The sequence below is a fragment of the Mercenaria mercenaria genome, chromosome 17, assembly GCF_021730395.1.
Source record: "Mercenaria mercenaria strain notata chromosome 17, MADL_Memer_1, whole genome shotgun sequence".
Taxonomy (NCBI): domain Eukaryota; kingdom Metazoa; phylum Mollusca; class Bivalvia; order Venerida; family Veneridae; genus Mercenaria; species Mercenaria mercenaria.
This window is the reverse complement of record NC_069377.1, coordinates 43,610,055-43,627,538: the sequence shown is the minus strand read 5'-3', so window position 1 is coordinate 43,627,538 and position 17,484 is coordinate 43,610,055. Positions and strand designations below refer to the sequence as shown.

At 36.2% G+C, this 17,484-nt stretch overlaps 1 protein-coding gene across 1 annotated transcript in view; it reads right to left on the bottom strand.

Annotated features, from left to right (window-relative positions):
- Positions 1-3,150: 3,150 nt before the first annotated feature.
- The window catches only part of LOC128550063 (uncharacterized), a 48,067-nt gene continuing 33,733 nt past the window's right edge, over positions 3,151-17,484 (bottom strand). The window contains exons 18-22 of the mRNA XM_053528040.1: positions 14,430-14,542; positions 8,262-8,352; positions 7,768-7,921; positions 6,925-7,051; positions 3,151-5,612 (exon numbers count right to left, since the gene is read on the bottom strand). Coding sequence (XP_053384015.1) covers positions 5,554-5,612; positions 6,925-7,051; positions 7,768-7,921; positions 8,262-8,352; positions 14,430-14,542 — 544 coding nt within the window. The 3' untranslated portion in view covers positions 3,151-5,553. The remainder of the gene's footprint in view (positions 5,613-6,924; positions 7,052-7,767; positions 7,922-8,261; positions 8,353-14,429; positions 14,543-17,484) is intronic.

Sequence of the window (17,484 nt, the reverse complement as noted above, 5' to 3'; positions counted from 1 at the left end):
TATTATAAAATTATAAATGGATTCGGTGTACGTAGCAAGAACTTCAAAGAAAATGTCAGCATTGGGTTTATAAAACAGACTTTGTTAAACAAGTCAACTTAACATTATAGTACATGCGGCCATCCAAAAGTACATGGTTTCCGTCTTCTATACAATCACAAAAATGACATTTTCTGTTTTCAATATCGTTTGCTTGTTTGTTTGTTTTGGGTTTAACGCCGTTTATCAACAGTATTTCTGTCATGTAACGGCGGGCAATTAACCTAACCAGTGTTCCTGGATTCTGTACCAGTACAAACCTATTCTCCTCAAGTAACTGCCATGTATCCACACATGAATCAGAGGTGGAGGACGAATGATTTCAGACACAATGCCTTTTATTAAATCGTCACGGAGAATATACGCCCCACCCGGGGATCGGATTCACGACCCCGCGATCCATAGACCAACGCTCTTCCTACTGAGCTAAGCGGGAGGGGAGGGGGCTGTTATCAATATCTATACCTTCATAACGTCCCGTTTTCATTCTCAGTGGTGCCACAGCGAAATTTACTAAAGGCTGAACGATGACTATTTGGAAGTATGATTTTACAATGCTGTTCTATGCCAAATCCAGAGTTAAACAATGAACTTGAGGTGCTTTTGAGAAAAAGCCATGTCTCCCACAACTGCCTAATCATCTGAATGGTAAGTCTGTCTTTATACACTGTTTACGTGTTGGATTAAGGTTTCGATGGAGGCCTTGAGAAACAAAAATCAAACAACACCAAATCATAGAAAGAAAGAGTTGTTTGACATGAAAATTGAACAGCATGTAAAACATGTATATTACTTTACGAAACAAGTGTCAGTATACTGATATAAACATTGAATTCCGGAAAAGGGCTGCCTAAAGAGGTTCCACTTCCGGACAGTTAAACGCCTTTAAAAACTCACTATTTTCAAAGAACAGTTACACATGTTCGTTTTGATGCATTTGCAATAGCGTGCGAGTGGTGAAATTTCGCATAACAAGTTGGAACACAGTTTTCAGCAATTGTTTATCTTTATTTCTTTACAAATGACATTCATTTTCAAAGGGAGACAATTGTTCCCGATTATTTTAAGTGCAAATGGCATTCATTTTCAAAGGGAAACAACTTTTTCCGATTATTTTAAGTAATCTTTGAGAAAAAGTTGTCTCCCTTTGAAAATGAATGCCATTTGTAAAGAAAAAAGATAAACAATTGCTGAAAACTATGTTCCATCTTGTTACGTGAAATTTCACCACTCGCACGCTATTGCAAATGCATCAAAACAAACATGTGTAAAAGTTCTTTGAAAATGATGAGTTTTTAAAGGCGTTTAACTGTCCGGAAGTGGAACCCCTTTAGGCAGCCCTTTTCCGGAATTCAATGTTTATAACAGTTTACTGACACTTGTTTCGTAAAGTAATATACATGTTTTACATGCTATTCAATTTTCATGTCAAACAACTCTTTCTTTCTATGATTTGGTGTTGTTTGATTTTTGTTTCTCAAGGCCTCCATCGAAACCTTAACCTGGGCCGAAATGCTGGACCGATTTGCCTAGTTATCGAACTTGGCTGAGGACTTATTGGCAAACACATTTGTTCAAGTTTGGTGAAGTTCGGATAAGAACTGTTCGACTTAGAGTGCGGACAAGATTTGTGACATACACACAGAGAGACAGACACACAGACAGGAGTAAATCAATATGACATTGTCTCCCACACCACTGTGTGGTGGGAGATATAATAAGTGCGTAACATATTTCTACCTCTTTCTCTGGTACTATTTACCCGATTCAGTTTGGACTTCCACTCGTTAACATACACACGCATAGACCTTGCTTCTATTGTTGCTAGAAATGTATGTTTAGGTATTGAAATATTAATATTACAAAAATCATTCTGATCTAGACTAATCAAAATCAATATGACCTAACACTATGAAACCAGTTTTTACATCTAGTACTATATTATAATATAGTAAATATATTTGCTCACTGTGTGATACGTTTATTAATTCTAGTATCAGGACATGTAAAAAAATACGATCCCAGAAGTTGCAGACACAGACAGACAGACAGACAGACCGACCGTCAGACACTTTATTCACTCAGGGTATATATAATACAAAACGAGGATATGCAAACAGATTTCACCATTTACATTTGAGTTGTATTTCCCGACTCCAAGGAAGAAACGCATTGCTTTTTAACAGCATTTTCACAAGAGTACGATTTTATACCCTAGATAGAAAACATCATAATAAATAACTGGCCACACTAAAGAACCGTACAATCTTTTTATAAACCATATATAAAATCTCCAGCTGTTTTAAACTAAGGAACGATTTGCACTTTTGACTACAGCTTTAACGGTAATGTTATAATTTAAATGTTCATTTAAAACAAGACCAAGTTAAGAATATCTATCAACAATATCACCGCAGTGAAACTCAAAGTCCGTTCTGACGAGTTACTTAAGACGAAAATGCATCGCTTTACTTTTATCTTTATTAATAATCATATCATTAACACCAGTCGTTAAGGCGGTCTAGTAGATTTGCTTGTTTGTTTGTTTTGGGTTTAACGCCGTTTTTCAACAGTATTTCAGTTATGTAACGGCGGGCAGTTAACCAAACCAGTGTTCCTGGATTCTGTACCAGTATAAACCTGTTCTGCGCAAGTAACTAAAAGACGTTTATATCTCACACTGCCTCTCCTTAAGTTTGGTGTAAGGAAAAACACTTGTCTGAGGTAAACACCTAAATCCCCGAATTTTCAAACAAGAAAAGATTCCTCGGGATTCTGCAAGTGTTATTACATGTTGTACTTGTATGTTTGCTATTCATTTTGAATTATGTTTCCGTATGCCGAATAAAATACAATGAAGTCCGGTTTATCAAATGTCGCTTTTCATGGGATTGCACTCTGTTTCATATGAATACACATGCGTGTGTGTCTTAATTTTATTTCGGTACTTGTAACATGTGTAACTGTTGAGTTCAGCACAACTGGAGGTCGTGGAAGCTATATAGCTTGCATTTCAAAACCCCGTCCATGAAAATGTATATAGCCTGCACAATTTTAATTTATATTGTGTTGGGCGACCTGTGGTTTTGCTATAAAACAAAAATGCTTGAATGCCAGTTATATTAATATCTTTAATGTTTTGCTAAATGAAGTATATGCAACATACCAACATTTTTTATGCATTAACATTTTCTATAAAGCGTAATATATTAACATGTTTCTTTATATTAACATTTTCTGTAAAACAACAGCACCAGATGCATGCAATATACTAACATGTTTCTATAAATTAACATTTTCTGTATAGATCTAGCAACAGGACAACGCACTATACTAACATGTTTCTATATATTTACATTTTCTGTAAAGCAACATGAGAATATACATGCAGTATACTGACATTTTTCTATATATATATATTTTTCTTTCTGTATAGTAACAGGACAATATGAATGCAATATACTAACAGGTTTCAATATATTAACATTTTCTGTATAGCAACAGGATAATATGCCTCCAATATACTAACGTATTGCTATAGATCAACATTTTCTGTAAAGCGCAATATTCTAACATGTTTCTATATATCAACATTTTCTGTATGAAGCAACAGGACAATATGCATGCAATTTACTAACATGTTCCTATATATTAACATTTTCTGTAAAGCAACAGGATAGTATGCATGCAATATACTAACGTATTTCTTAATATTAACAGTATCTGTAAAACGCAATAATTATACTAACATGTTTCTATATATTAACATATTCTGTAAAGCAACAGGATAATATGCATACAATATACTAACGTACTTCTATATACTAACATCTTCTATAAAGAAACAGGATAATATGCATGCAATATAGTTTTTATATATTAAAATTTTCTGTAAAGTTACATGATAATATATATTATATTTTAAATAATGCACGGTAGCATAAAAATGCAGGCGTCGGTTGAAAGTTCATGACAAAGTAATGGCAAACCGTTTTACCATTTGTTCAATTACTATAGACAAAATGTTATTATTAGCAATGAGAGACAATATTCAAAAAGGAGCTACACGTATTTCTGTTCAACCTCTGCGAACGGAATTAAATTAAATCGAGCACTTCTGTTTAGTCCACAATAATTATCGGCGGGGGTGGGGGATTCTATCTTAAATTGTTTTTTTCTGCACTATCTTAAGGAAAATACTGCTAGCATTTTAAGTTCTCAAGTATTCTCATTCAAATAAGTGCTAGCAGTGTTGCTTAAAGAGCTAACTTGAAAAGCCACCAGCTCTTACACGTCAACTGCCACCTCTTTCAACACGAGTGAGCTCTTTCTGTACGTGTGCCAACATAAAGATATGTCACTTTTTCGTAAGAAATATCGTCTAAACGCCCTTATACACATAGCTTTTACATTTGTAGTGATATCTCTTAAATATTTAAATATACAATGCTAGTTCTAGGGCTGAAAGTTCATACAGTATAAACAGAACATACACATTGACAGTCCAACAAGACTGCACACAAATCTAAACATTGTCAACAAGTAATCGGTAAAACGTATTTTCCCGTCAATGGCCTCTATCATTTTGTGAAGTTCCAATGAAATGCCATTAATACTTTTCAAGTAATGCTCCGGACAAGCCTTATTTTGTATAATAAAGGGAGATAATTCTAGATAAAGTAGAGTTATGGTTCTTTAACACTGCACTTTCCGTCAATGACCTCTATCATTTTGTGAAGTTTCAATGAAATGCCATCAACACTTTTCAAGTAATGCTCCGGACAAGCCTTATTTTGTATAATAAAGGGAGATAATTCAAAAACTAGGTAAGGTAGAGTTATGATTCTTTAACACTGCACTTTGTCTCAATGGCCTCTATGATTATGTGAAGTTTCAACCAAATGCCATCTATATTTTTCAAGTTACATTGTATACTCCGGACAAAAGTGTGGTGGACAAAAGTGTGATGGACGGACTGAAGGACGGACAAAGCGGCAACTATATGCTCGCCCTTCGGGGAGCATAATAAAATATACATGTTGAACTTTCTAGACGGCAGGACAGGAACGTACAGTGTTGCAAAAGAATCATTTAAACTGTTGAAAGTTCATCAAAGTCCACATTAATGCAAACAGTATCAACACAGATTATAACTGACTTGAAGAATATACATGTAGTGGAAAGGCTTGAAGTAAATGCATACATTTTCAACAGAATGTAATGGTTAAAAGTTCAACATGACAGGAAAGAGCTGCAAATAATGCGAACAGAATACATGTGTTGAAAAATCAACATGACAATACAGAACTGCAAATAATGTCAACAGAATACATGTGTTGTAAACTCGACACGACAGCACAGAATATGAATATAATGGCAAAAAACTACACATGATGAAAATGCAGCTAAACGGCTCAGATGCATTCTATTTTAACAGAACATACCGTCCAGGAAAAGAAAACAATGTTAATGAATGCCACTACGAAATGCAGATCAAAACAATTCTGTTGTTGTTTACTTTATCAGAAGCACTGCAAGAAGTTGAAACATCATAACTGCCACAGTTTGAGGGGCTGAAACATATGTATGTACATTTTATATGAAAAGATAAATTGTACAACTGGTGAAGCTATTAGAAATATTATTTGTTTTGCTATTTGTCAGTAATTAACCGAAGGATTGTAGAAAACATTTCAAACTGGTCTCAGTTGAAAATGAGTCTACTAGTACATGTATATGTTTCAAAATTATATAAATGGCGAGTCTAAAGTTTAACAAGAGCACCGCCTTGCGGGTGCTGACGCTCATCTGATTTTTTTTGTGTAATAGAAATATTGTCCTACCCATGATTTTCTAAGTCTAAAAAGGGCCATTATTCTTGCAAAAAGCAGGATAGAGTTATGTTTCTTGATGTACAGTGTCCACTTATGATGGTGAAAAACTGTTGCAAGTTTTAAAGCAATAGCTTTGATAGTTTATGAGAAAAGTTGACTTAAACATAATACTCAACCAAGAAAATGATTTTCTAAGTCCAAAAGGGGCAATAATTATTGCAAAAATCAGGATGGAGTTACGCTGCTTGCTGTACAGGGTCAGCTTATGATGGTGAACAAGTGTTGCAAGTTTCAAAGCAATAGCTTTGATAGTTTAAGAGAAAAAGTTGACCTAAACATAAAACTTAACCAAGAAATCTGATATTTTCAAAGTCCAAAAGGGGCCATAAATCTTGCAAAAAGCAGGATGGAGTTATGTTTCTTGCTGTACAGGGTCAACTTATGATGGTGAACAAGTGTTGCAAGTTTTAAAGCAATAGCTTTGATATTTTAGGATAAAAGCTGACCTAAACATAAAACTTAACCAAGAAAACTGATTTTCTAAGTCCAAAAGGGGCAATAAATCTTGCAAAAAGCAAGATGGAGTTACGTTTCTTGCTGTACAGGGTCAGCTTATGATGGTGAACAAGTATTCCAAGTTTCAAAGCAATAGCTTTGACAGTTTGGGAGAAAAGTTGACCTAAACATAAAACTTAACCAGGAAATCTGATATATTCTAAGTACAAAAGGGGCCATAAATCTTGCAAAAAGCAAGATGGAGTTATGTTTCTTGCTATACAGGGTCAGCTTATGATGGTGAACAAGTATTCCAAGTTTCAAAGCAATAGCTTTGATAGTTTAGGAGAAAAGCTGACCTAAACATAAAACTTAACCAGGCAACGCCGACGCAGACGCCGACGCCGACACCGACGCCGACGCCGACGCCGACAACCGCTCAAGTGATGACAATAACTCATCATTTTTTTTCAAAAAATCAGATGAGCTAAAAATAATTAAATATTTTTCCCAGTATTTGTTATTCAAGAAAAACAAAAACTCCATAAAAAATTACCTGGCATTGTTCCGCTAGACTTGTGATCTATTACATGTAGACGACTCTGTACAACTGTTGAAAAGCTGTCGTCTGCTTGCCTGTATGATCGGTCAGGAATATCTCTTTTCTGTCGTGAACATGTCGTCTGCATGAAAAATGTGAGATTATCATTAAAAAGAAACATGCCGTATTTCTAAGTTTATTTATCTCCTAAGCTCACATATACACTTCTTGGACAATACAGTACTGGTGTCTTATATGCGAGGATGTGGGGGTGGGGGTGCTCGAACCCAAGCGGCTGACACCTTAACTACAAGAAAGCGCCCCTCTAGTTACAAGCATTTTATTCTGTTACTATAACCTACAGCTCTTGCTTGGGGTAAGCCTACGGAATACATATGCATGCAGTGAAATTACTTCAGTTGCGAATCAGATAAAATCTATCGAAATAATAGCATTTGATGAATCAAATGTTGAAAATGGATAAACTTTTTGCAACTAAGGATTTTTATTAGTATTTTCTAATATTAAGTAAAATATGTACATGCCCCTCTTATATATGTATAGAAAATCTGACCGCTATAGATTATTGGCCGGAAGAATATTCTTCGGAATGATTGCTGTTTGTTGCCCCTATCATATCTTATAGAAAATATTTATAATATCTACCGGAACGAAGTTATGTTAAAAACAAATGACCGAAGATAAAATATCCCTGTATATGACATAGTGACTGATATATGTTAAAATTATTATAAAAATGAAAGTTTAATGCTTCCATTTTAGTCTGAAAGTTGTAGACTTTATATGCATGATTTCATGCACGTGTCAAGGGTCTCATAAGCAGACTAAAATACTTACATTACACGCGTTTGACGCACCAGGACAAATTATGACGTCACATTTCAACAAGATGCTGTCGTAATTAAAGAACTTGAATGACATCAACGTTGCGACAGCTGTTCCATCTAAATTGTCTTCAAAATTGCTGATCAGTTCACTATCAACCATACATCTGTAAAATGCTAATGCTACAGTACCGTGTGTGTCAGCAATTTATGCAAATTATTCAAACAAATCAAATAGAAGCAAGGCCTCTTCATCATTTCAACAGTTTGGTTGGATTTTTACAATGTTTTAAGCTACATCGACACGCTTTAGAACGTATGGTGACTTTCCAGCATTATTTCACGAATTATGGCCTTAAGTAACAGAGCATTTAGTTTCTGAAGATAGCATGGTGACTAGTACATAATTTTGTACATGACTGCTTGTACTTTCGGCATTTCCTTGGTTATCCTAATTCGGAAAAAGGCACTCATGCGGATGAAATGTATCTTTATGAAAAAACTCACCCGCCCTCTGAGATCAGCTGAACTAGTAGATTTGTATTGTCCGTTGTATCTGGCTCCGCTGTACAGCTGGTCACTTCAAGAATGTAGTCAACTGTTCATGCAATAATTGGAAAATAGAAGTTAAAATTTAAAAACAAATAGAAAATTTATCGGTAATACAAGGTAGATAATACTTTTGGTAATCCTATGTATACCAGTACACGTTCTCAAAATCTGTCTATCTTTAATGAATTAGAACTCTCTACTAGTAATCTTCCGGCAAATTCCTGCGTTGTAAAATACCGAAATTCCATACGGAAAATACGCAACGTGCCGAGTCAATAAGTTCCGTTAAATGAACTATTGTATACACTTGTTTTCTAATTGATGAACGTGTAAACGCCGTATATTATACACGTTCAAAACGTAACCTTAATCTTGACATGTAAGAAATCCGGTACATTAAATTATGACGCATCTTACATTAGCTCTCACATGGTCGTTCATATGATCCAGAATCTGCATTAGTTTTTGAGATAGTAACTTGCATGTAAAACTTTAACCAGAAGCATTCAAAGTTCAAAAGGGGACAAAATTTTTGCAAACATGGGACTTGATGCTATGACCTAGTTTTATAAACCCGAAGAAACATGTGAAGTTTAAATTCAACATTTGCATTAGTTTTGAGATAGAAACTCCTGGTTTTGCATCCAAATTCAAAAGGGGGCAAAATTTGGCCCAAATAAATATCAGAGTTATGGAACTCGATGCCATCACCTAGTTTCGGAACCCCAAAGAAACATGTGAAGTTTCAAATCAATATCTGTGTTAGTTTTGGAGATAGTAATTTGCATGTAAAACTTGAACCAGGATTTTCTAAGTACATTAGCTTTGGAGATAGTACCTTGCATAAAACTTTTACCATGATTTGTTAAGTCCAAAAAGGGGCATTTTTTTGGCCAGAAAGAATGGTACTTGACCCAGAGTGGTTGGTAATTGACATAGAAAAAGAACAAGAGCTGTCTATTGAATAAATGTAAGTCGAAAAAGGGGCATAATTTTGTTAAAATGCAAAATAGAGTTATGGATTCTGTACAATGCATGTCAGATCATCATAGCAAACAAGTACATGAAGTTTCAATCCATTCCCATTAGAGGTTACTGAGATATCAGCTTACATTACTAAACCAAAAATTGCTAAGTCGAAACAAGAGTGCCAGACTGTCACAAAATACGCCCGTCTAAATATTCAGTTACGTATCATAAAGGTAATAATGTTGATGTTGTATGCCTTGTTAAACCAAAAAAAGAGTAAGAAGGAATCAAGGTATTTGTGAGGCTCCATGTGGGATGAAATTAACAATCGGATCAAAACTGTTTGAACAGACAAGACTAATTTCGCAGATTTCGAGTAATTCAAGGGCCAATAATCCAGGAGTGCCTGGGGCGATTTGAGTGGTTATCGAACTTGGCCGAGATATTATGCCCACAAACATTGTCACCAAGCTTGGTGAATATCGGATGAAAACTGTTCGACTTAGAGGGCGGACAAGGCTAAATTCGCAGATTTCGAGTAATTCAAGGGCCATAATCCAGGAGTGCCTGGGGAGATTTGGGTGGTTATCGAACTTGGCCGGGATATTATGCCCACAAACATTGCCAGCAAGTTTGGTGAAGATCAAATGAAAACTGTTTGACTTAGAGAGCGGACAAGGCTAAATTCGAAGTTTTTTGAGTAATTCAAGTGTCATAATCCAAGAGTGCCTGGGTCGATTTAGCTGGTTATCACACTTGGCCGAGATGTTATGCCCACCGACATTATCAGCAAGTTTGGTGAAGATCGGATGTAAACTGTTCCACTTAGAGAGCGGACAAGGCTAAATTCGGTTTTTTGAGTAATTAAAGGGCCATAATCCAAGAGTGCCTAAAGCGATTTGGCTGGTTATCGAACTTGGCCGTGATATTATGCCCACAAGCATTATCAGCAAGTTTGGTGAAGATCGGATGAAAACTGTTTAACTTAGAGAGCGGAAATGCTTTTGGACGCCGACCGCCGCCCGCTCGCCACGGGTGTTCACATAATATGCCCCGCTCTTTCAGAGACGGGCGTATAAAAAGGGGCATAAATTTGCAAAAACGCGAAGTAGAGTTATGCAACCCATGCACTGCAGGTCAGATCATCACAGTGTGAAGTTTCAATCCATTCCCATTAGTGGGTGCAGAGATACCAGCTTACATGAAAAAACTAAACCAAAAAGTGCTTAGTCGAAGAAGGGCCATAATTTAGTAATAAAGCAGACTAGAGTTATGGAACATGGGCACTGCAAGTCCGTTCCTCACAGTGAATAAGTGTGTGGAGTTTAAATCCATTCCCACAAGGGGTTACTTAGATAACAGCTTACACACAGAAACCAAATTCTTCGAATAGTCGAGGTAAAAAAAAGTTTCAAAGCTATATGTCTTTGCCTTTAAATAACAGCTTTACATACTTGCATGCAAAACTTAAACCAAGGTGAGACGCCGACGCCGACGCCAGGGTGAGTAGAATAGCTCGGAATATTCTTCAAATAGTCGAGCTGAGAACTAAATTTGTTTCTATCAACACGTTACCTCCACCGACTGAAAATATACGGCAAATCTTTTTTTTTCGTTGAGACATCTAGATAGAACCATCCACCCTTCCATGACTTCCTCACGTGAATAATTATACATCCAACGCGGAAATCAATACCCATATCGGCGAGGGGCAAATGAAATTAAGGCAATGGCCTGAACCATTCGGACACGGATTCCAGACAGAAAATGGAATTAAGAAATAGTTTATAGCAAAAGAGTGCTTTAACACTATTTATGCACGGTGGGCGGTTATACGTCGGACGTAATAAGTTCACGAGGGCGCAGCCCGAGTGAAATTATTTGTACGACGTATTACCGCGCGAGTGTATAAATAGTGTAAAACACGGTTTTGCTATAAATTATTTCAATTCTAATATGCCTTTAATCTAAAACACTAGATAAGATATAGTAGCGCTCTTTCTTGGTCGCAAATAAAACTTCGACGTCACCGAACGTTAGTTAACGTGACGTCATTCTAGCGTAAGCGTGTTTTAACAGAGACAAGCATATTAGAATTTATCCTGTCACTTGCAGTATTTTCGACCCGATATCAGGGTGCCGTATATCTTTCTTGATATACCGTCAGTTGATCATGTGACCAGTGATATACGGTCAGTTGATCATGTGACCTTATGATCGATATTGTTGTCACAAGAAATTTTGCAACGAAACCATCATCATTGTGTTGAAAATGTCCGAACTAAGAAAATGAGTGGTCAAATAATGAGTTTTTATTCAAAAACGAAGAAGATACTGCGATTTTGCCGGTAATCACGTCATTATTTAAGTGACGTCATTACGAATATGACGTCATTAAAGCGGTTGTCGCACACTTATTTTTGTAAAATGAATTGCCAAATATCGAAAAATGAAGTAATGACAAGATAAATAGAATAATAGGTTAATGCCTAAGATGGAGAAAGTTTATCTAGCTCGGCTCCGGACGTTATCAGGTTCGCCTTCGGCTCACCCGATAACCTCCTCCACCTCGCCAGATAAACTTTCTCATCTACGGCACTAACCTATTATTCTCTATATCAAATTAAGTCTGCATATGTTTCATTTGATTTGTTTCTGTTAAAACACGCTTATGCTAAAATGACGTCACGTTAACGTGCGATGACGTCGATGTTTTTGTTGCGGAGAAGAAAGAGCGCTATTATATTTTATCTACTGTTTTAGATTAAGGGCATATTAGAATCGAAATAATGTATAGCAAGATCGTGTTTTACCTAAACTGATTCACTCAAACTCGGTTATACGTCGCCAGAATAATTCACTCGGGCTACGCCCTCGTGAAATTCTTCCGCGGACGTATAACCTCTTTCCGTATATTAATAACATTAAATCACGGTTTTCTATACTTTATTTCTTAATTAATGAAGTTCAGTAAATACTGAGCGTTAAACGTTTTAGTGTATTTTATAGAAAAGTGTTGAATTTCTTGCATGGATTCTTTTCTTTTTTATTTCTAAAATTTAAGTCAATCATTTCTTGGAAAAGTCTCGTACTTGAATAAAAAAAAAACGCACACACACTCACACACACACACACACACACACACACAAAGAAAAGCATATCAGCTGCGTGAAACATATATGATTTCTTTTTGTAACAAGAGAGCCATGATGGCCCTATATTGCTCACCTGAGTACCATTGCTCTTAATGATAAGATAAAGTTTTGGCATAGACCACATAGGCATATACATTAAATAGCATCAGGATAAATATTTTCTTGTAACAGTCCCTTTTGACCTATGGGTCACATACTAGTCTGGGCCATTCTCCATACCAAGTTTGAGGGTCCTAGGCTCAAATGCTGCATTTTTGTACTTGCTTGACTATTCCTTACCCTGGAAGACTTAAATAACATTTAAAACCAATCTCATTACATGCTGCTGAGGTAAATTCATTCACATAAAATAAAGGGAGGTAATTTGTCATAAATTCAGTAAAAAGTTATCTACCCTGATTGTCCAAGTCCATCTGATGGCATAAATGACATTTCAAATCAGTATCTTCATTGGTTACTGAGATACACCCATTTTAATTTGAAACGAAGGGAGGTAATTTGACATAAAATCAGTCCATAGTTATCTACCCTGATTGTCTTAGTCCAACTAATGACAATAATGAAATTTCAAATGAGTCCTATAAATACTTACTGAGATAAATCCATTTTGATTAAAATCAGGGGAGGTATTCATGCATTGGTATATGCATGTAGAAGATACAGAGTACAAGCGTTAACAACAATATATTAGAAAAGTAAGTAAAAGTAGAAAATTCTTACCATTGAAGACATAAATAACGTTTCAAACCAATCTCATTAGAAGCTACTAGGTACATTCATTTACATAAAAAACAAAGGGAGGTAATTTGTCATAAATTCAGTCAATATGTATCTTAACTGATTGTCCAAGTCCATCTGATGGCATAAATGAAATTTCAGATCAGTATCTTCATTAGTTACGGAGATATACCCATTTTAATTTGAAATAAAGGGAGGAAATTTGAAATAAAATTAGTCCATAGTTATCTACCCAGATTGTCTGACTCCAACTAATGGCAATAATGAAATTTCAAATGAGTTGTGTAAGTACATACTGATATAAATCCATTTTGGTTAAAATCAGGAGAGGTAATCAGATATAAAATAACTCCAGAACCTATGACTGGATCTGAAAAATTCATCATGGAATCCAAGATTTATTGTTGTTGAAGGTATTTTGGAAGTTTGTATCAAATCAAACCATAAATGAAGTCTCTTTAAGGCTGCAAAAGCCAAAACAGCAAATTTTGAACCTTTAAGGGGCCATAACTCTGGAACCCATGATTGGATCTGGCCAGTTTTCGAAAGGAACTGAGATATTATGTCAATACAAGTTGTGAGCAAGTTTGATCAAAGTTGATTACAAAATGTTGTCTCTATCGTGTTCACAAGCAAAAAAATAACAGATTTTGGCCATTTAAAGGGACATAACTCTGAAACCCATGATGGGATCTGGCCAGTTTTCGAAAGGAACAGAGATATTATGTCAATACAAGTTGTGTGCAAGTTTGATTAAAGTTGACGCAAAATGTTGTCTCTATCGTGTTCACAAGCCAAAAATAGCAAATTCTGGCCCTTTAAGGGGCCATAACTCTTGAACCCATGATGGGATCTGGCCAGTTTTCGAAAGGAACCAAGATATTATGCCAATACAAGCTGTGTACAAGTTTTATTAAAGTAAATTGCAAAATGTGGTCTCTATCATGTTCACAAGCCAAAAATGGCAAATTTTGGTCCTTTAAGGGGCCATAACTCTGACACCCATGATGGGATCTGGCCAGTTTTCTAAAGTTACCGAGATATTATGCCAATACAATTGTTTGCAAGTTTGATTAGAGTTGACTGCAAAATGTTGTCTCTATTGTGTTCACAAGCCAAAATTAGCAAATTTTGGCCCTTTAAGGGGCCATAACTCTGGAACCAACAAAAACCCGACAGATATTAATCTTCTGTTTTGGTGGTGTATATGAAGTAAATAATTTGTGTTTCAGTAACAAAGAGATGCATAGAAAACAGGCACCTGGAAAAGTAATGGTCCAAGCTACCGGCTCACCAACGTTAGTAGATGTTGTATTCAATGAAGATGTCACATTGTATGAGGGATCGACCATAGTTTCGCTGTCAATCTGCAAGCTGTAGATAAAAACATATATCACAGTTGAACAATGTCAGTGATTACAAATGTTCTAAAGACACATCAAAGCTTAAAAGTTGTTCATCTGATTTTTATGAAGAAAATGAGACGGCGAACGATTTTATTAAAAAAACAAGAGGGCCATGATGGCCCTATATCGCTCACCAGAGTTGATCTGGCCTACTGACCTAGTTTTTGACCCCATATGACCCAGTTTCAAATCTGACTTGGAGATCATCATGGCAAACATTCTGACCAAATTTCATAAAGATTGGGTCACAACTGTGGCCTCTAGAGTGTTCACAACATTTTCCTTTGATTTGACCGGGTGACCAAGTTTTTGACCCCATATGACACAGATTCAAACTTGAACTATAGTTCATCAAGACAAACATTCTGACTAATTTGCATGAGTTTCAAACTTAAATTGTGGTCTCTAGAGTGTTAACAAGGTTTTCCTTTGATCTGGCCTAGTGACCTAGTTTTTGACCCTACATGACCCAGTTTCAAACTTGACCTAGAAATCATCAAGACAAACATTCTGATTCAGTTTCATAAAGATTGAGTCATAACTAATGCCTCTAGAGTGTTCATAAGCTTTTCCTTTGATCTGACCATGTAACCTAGTTTTTGACCCCATATCACCCAGATTCAAACCTGACCCAGAGTTCATCAAGAAAAACATTCTGACCAAGTTTCATAAAGATTGAGTCAAAACTGTGGCCTCTCGAGTGTTCACAAGCTTTTCCTTTGATCTTGACTACTGACCTAGTTTTTGACCCCACATAACCCAGTTTCCAACAAGGCCTAGACATCATCAAAACAAACATTCTGACAAAGTTTCATAAATATTGACTCACAACTATGGCCTCCAAAATGTTCACAAGCTTTCCCTGTGATCTGGCCTAGTGACCTAGTTTTTGACCTCACATGACCCAGTTTCGAACTTGACCTAGAGATCATCAAGACAAACATTTTGACAAATTTTCATAAAGATTGGATCATACCTGTGGTCTATAGAATGTTCACAAGCTTTTCCTTTGATCTGGCCTAGTGACCTAGTTTTTAACCCAACATGACCTAGTTTCAAAACTGGCTTAGACATCATCAAGATAAACATTCTGACCAAGTTTCATAAAGACTGGGTCATAACTGTTGCCTCTAGAGTGTTCACAAGCTTTTCCTGTGATCTGGCCTAGTGACCTAGTTTTTGACCCAACATGACCCAGTTTTGACCTAGAGATCATCAAGACAAACATTCTGACCAAGTTTCATAAAGATTAGGTCATAACTGTGGCCTCTAGATTGTTCACAAGCTTTTCCTGAGATCTGGCCTAGTGACCTAGTTTTTGAACCAACATGACCCAGTTTCGAACTTGACCTAGAGGTCATCAAGACAAACATTCTGACCAAGTTTCATAAAGATTGGGTCATAACTGAGGCCTCTAGAGTGTTCACAAGCTTTTCCTGTGATCTGGGCTAGTGACCTAGTCTTTGACCCAACATGACCCAGTTTCGATCTTGACCTAGAGATCATCAAGACTAACATTCTGACCAAGTTTCATAGATTGTGTCACAATTGTGGCGTCTAGAGTGTTCACAAGGCAAATGTTGACGGACGACGGACAACTGACGACGGACGACGCACGCCGACGGACGCCGGACAATGACGGGTCACAATAGCTCACCTTGAGCACTTTGTGCTCTGGTGAGCTAAAAACAGGAGCGAGTGAAGTGCGAATGAATATTTTTTTCTTGTTTTTACTGTCTTTAATAAAAGCCGTTAATAAAAAGCCGTTTTACGTTAACAATAATTAACCAGAAATAGTCAATACATGAAAAGCATAAAATCTTCCAGCAGTGAAAAATTGTACTGAAATAGCTCTTGTGTAATTGAATAAGGTATGTGGGTCAAATGTTATTACGAAATAATATACTACGTAAAATGCATATTTAAACTTTTAGACCATAATGATGACATTGATTGCAATTGAAAAAAAATCTAGAAAGTCCCAATTAACATTGATTAAAGCCTAAAATGGATATTAACTTGCATTAATATATGTCTACATAGGGATTCCGTATTAGACTATTGACAACTTGCATATTACATATGATAAGGATTCCTTGCCCACGTTTGTATATTTACGGCGATAATGTGAACAGTAAAAGAAAACAAGAGCTTTCGGAGGACAACAACGTTCGACTATTCAACAGCCTCGTCAATTGAATGAATATAAAAGTCGAAAAAGGGGCATAATTTTGTAAAAAAAAAAAAAGCAAAACAGGGTTATGAAACCTGTACAAAGCATATCAGCTCGTGTGCCAGTGGGTACTGAGATACCAGCTAACATACAAAAACTTAACAAAAACTGCTAAGTCGAAAAAGGGATATAATTTTGTAAAAATGCAAAATCTGAGTTATGGAACATATGCACTGCATGTCAGATCATGACAGTGAACGAGTGTGTGAAGTTTCAATCCATTCCCATAAGTGGATACTGAGATACCAGCTTAGATACAAAAACTTAAATTAACAAAAAACTGCTAAGTCGAAAAAGGGATATAATTTTGTAAAGATGCAAAGTAGTTACGGAACATGCGCAATGCATGTCAGATTATGACAGTGAACAAGAGTGTGAAGTTTCAATCCATTCCTATTAATGGGTACTGAGATACCAGCTTACATACAAAATCCTAACCACAAATTTCTAAGTCGAAAAAGGAGCATAATTTTGTTAAAAGGCAAAATAGAGTTATGAAACCTGTGCAATGTAAGTCAGTTTATCACAGTGAATAAGTGTGTGGAGTTTCAATCCATTCCAACTAGCAGTTACTAAGATACCAGCTTACATACAAAAACGTAACCAAATCGGGACGCCAACGCAGACGCTAACGCCGACGCCGACGCATAAGTGAGTCCAATAGCTTTACCTATTCT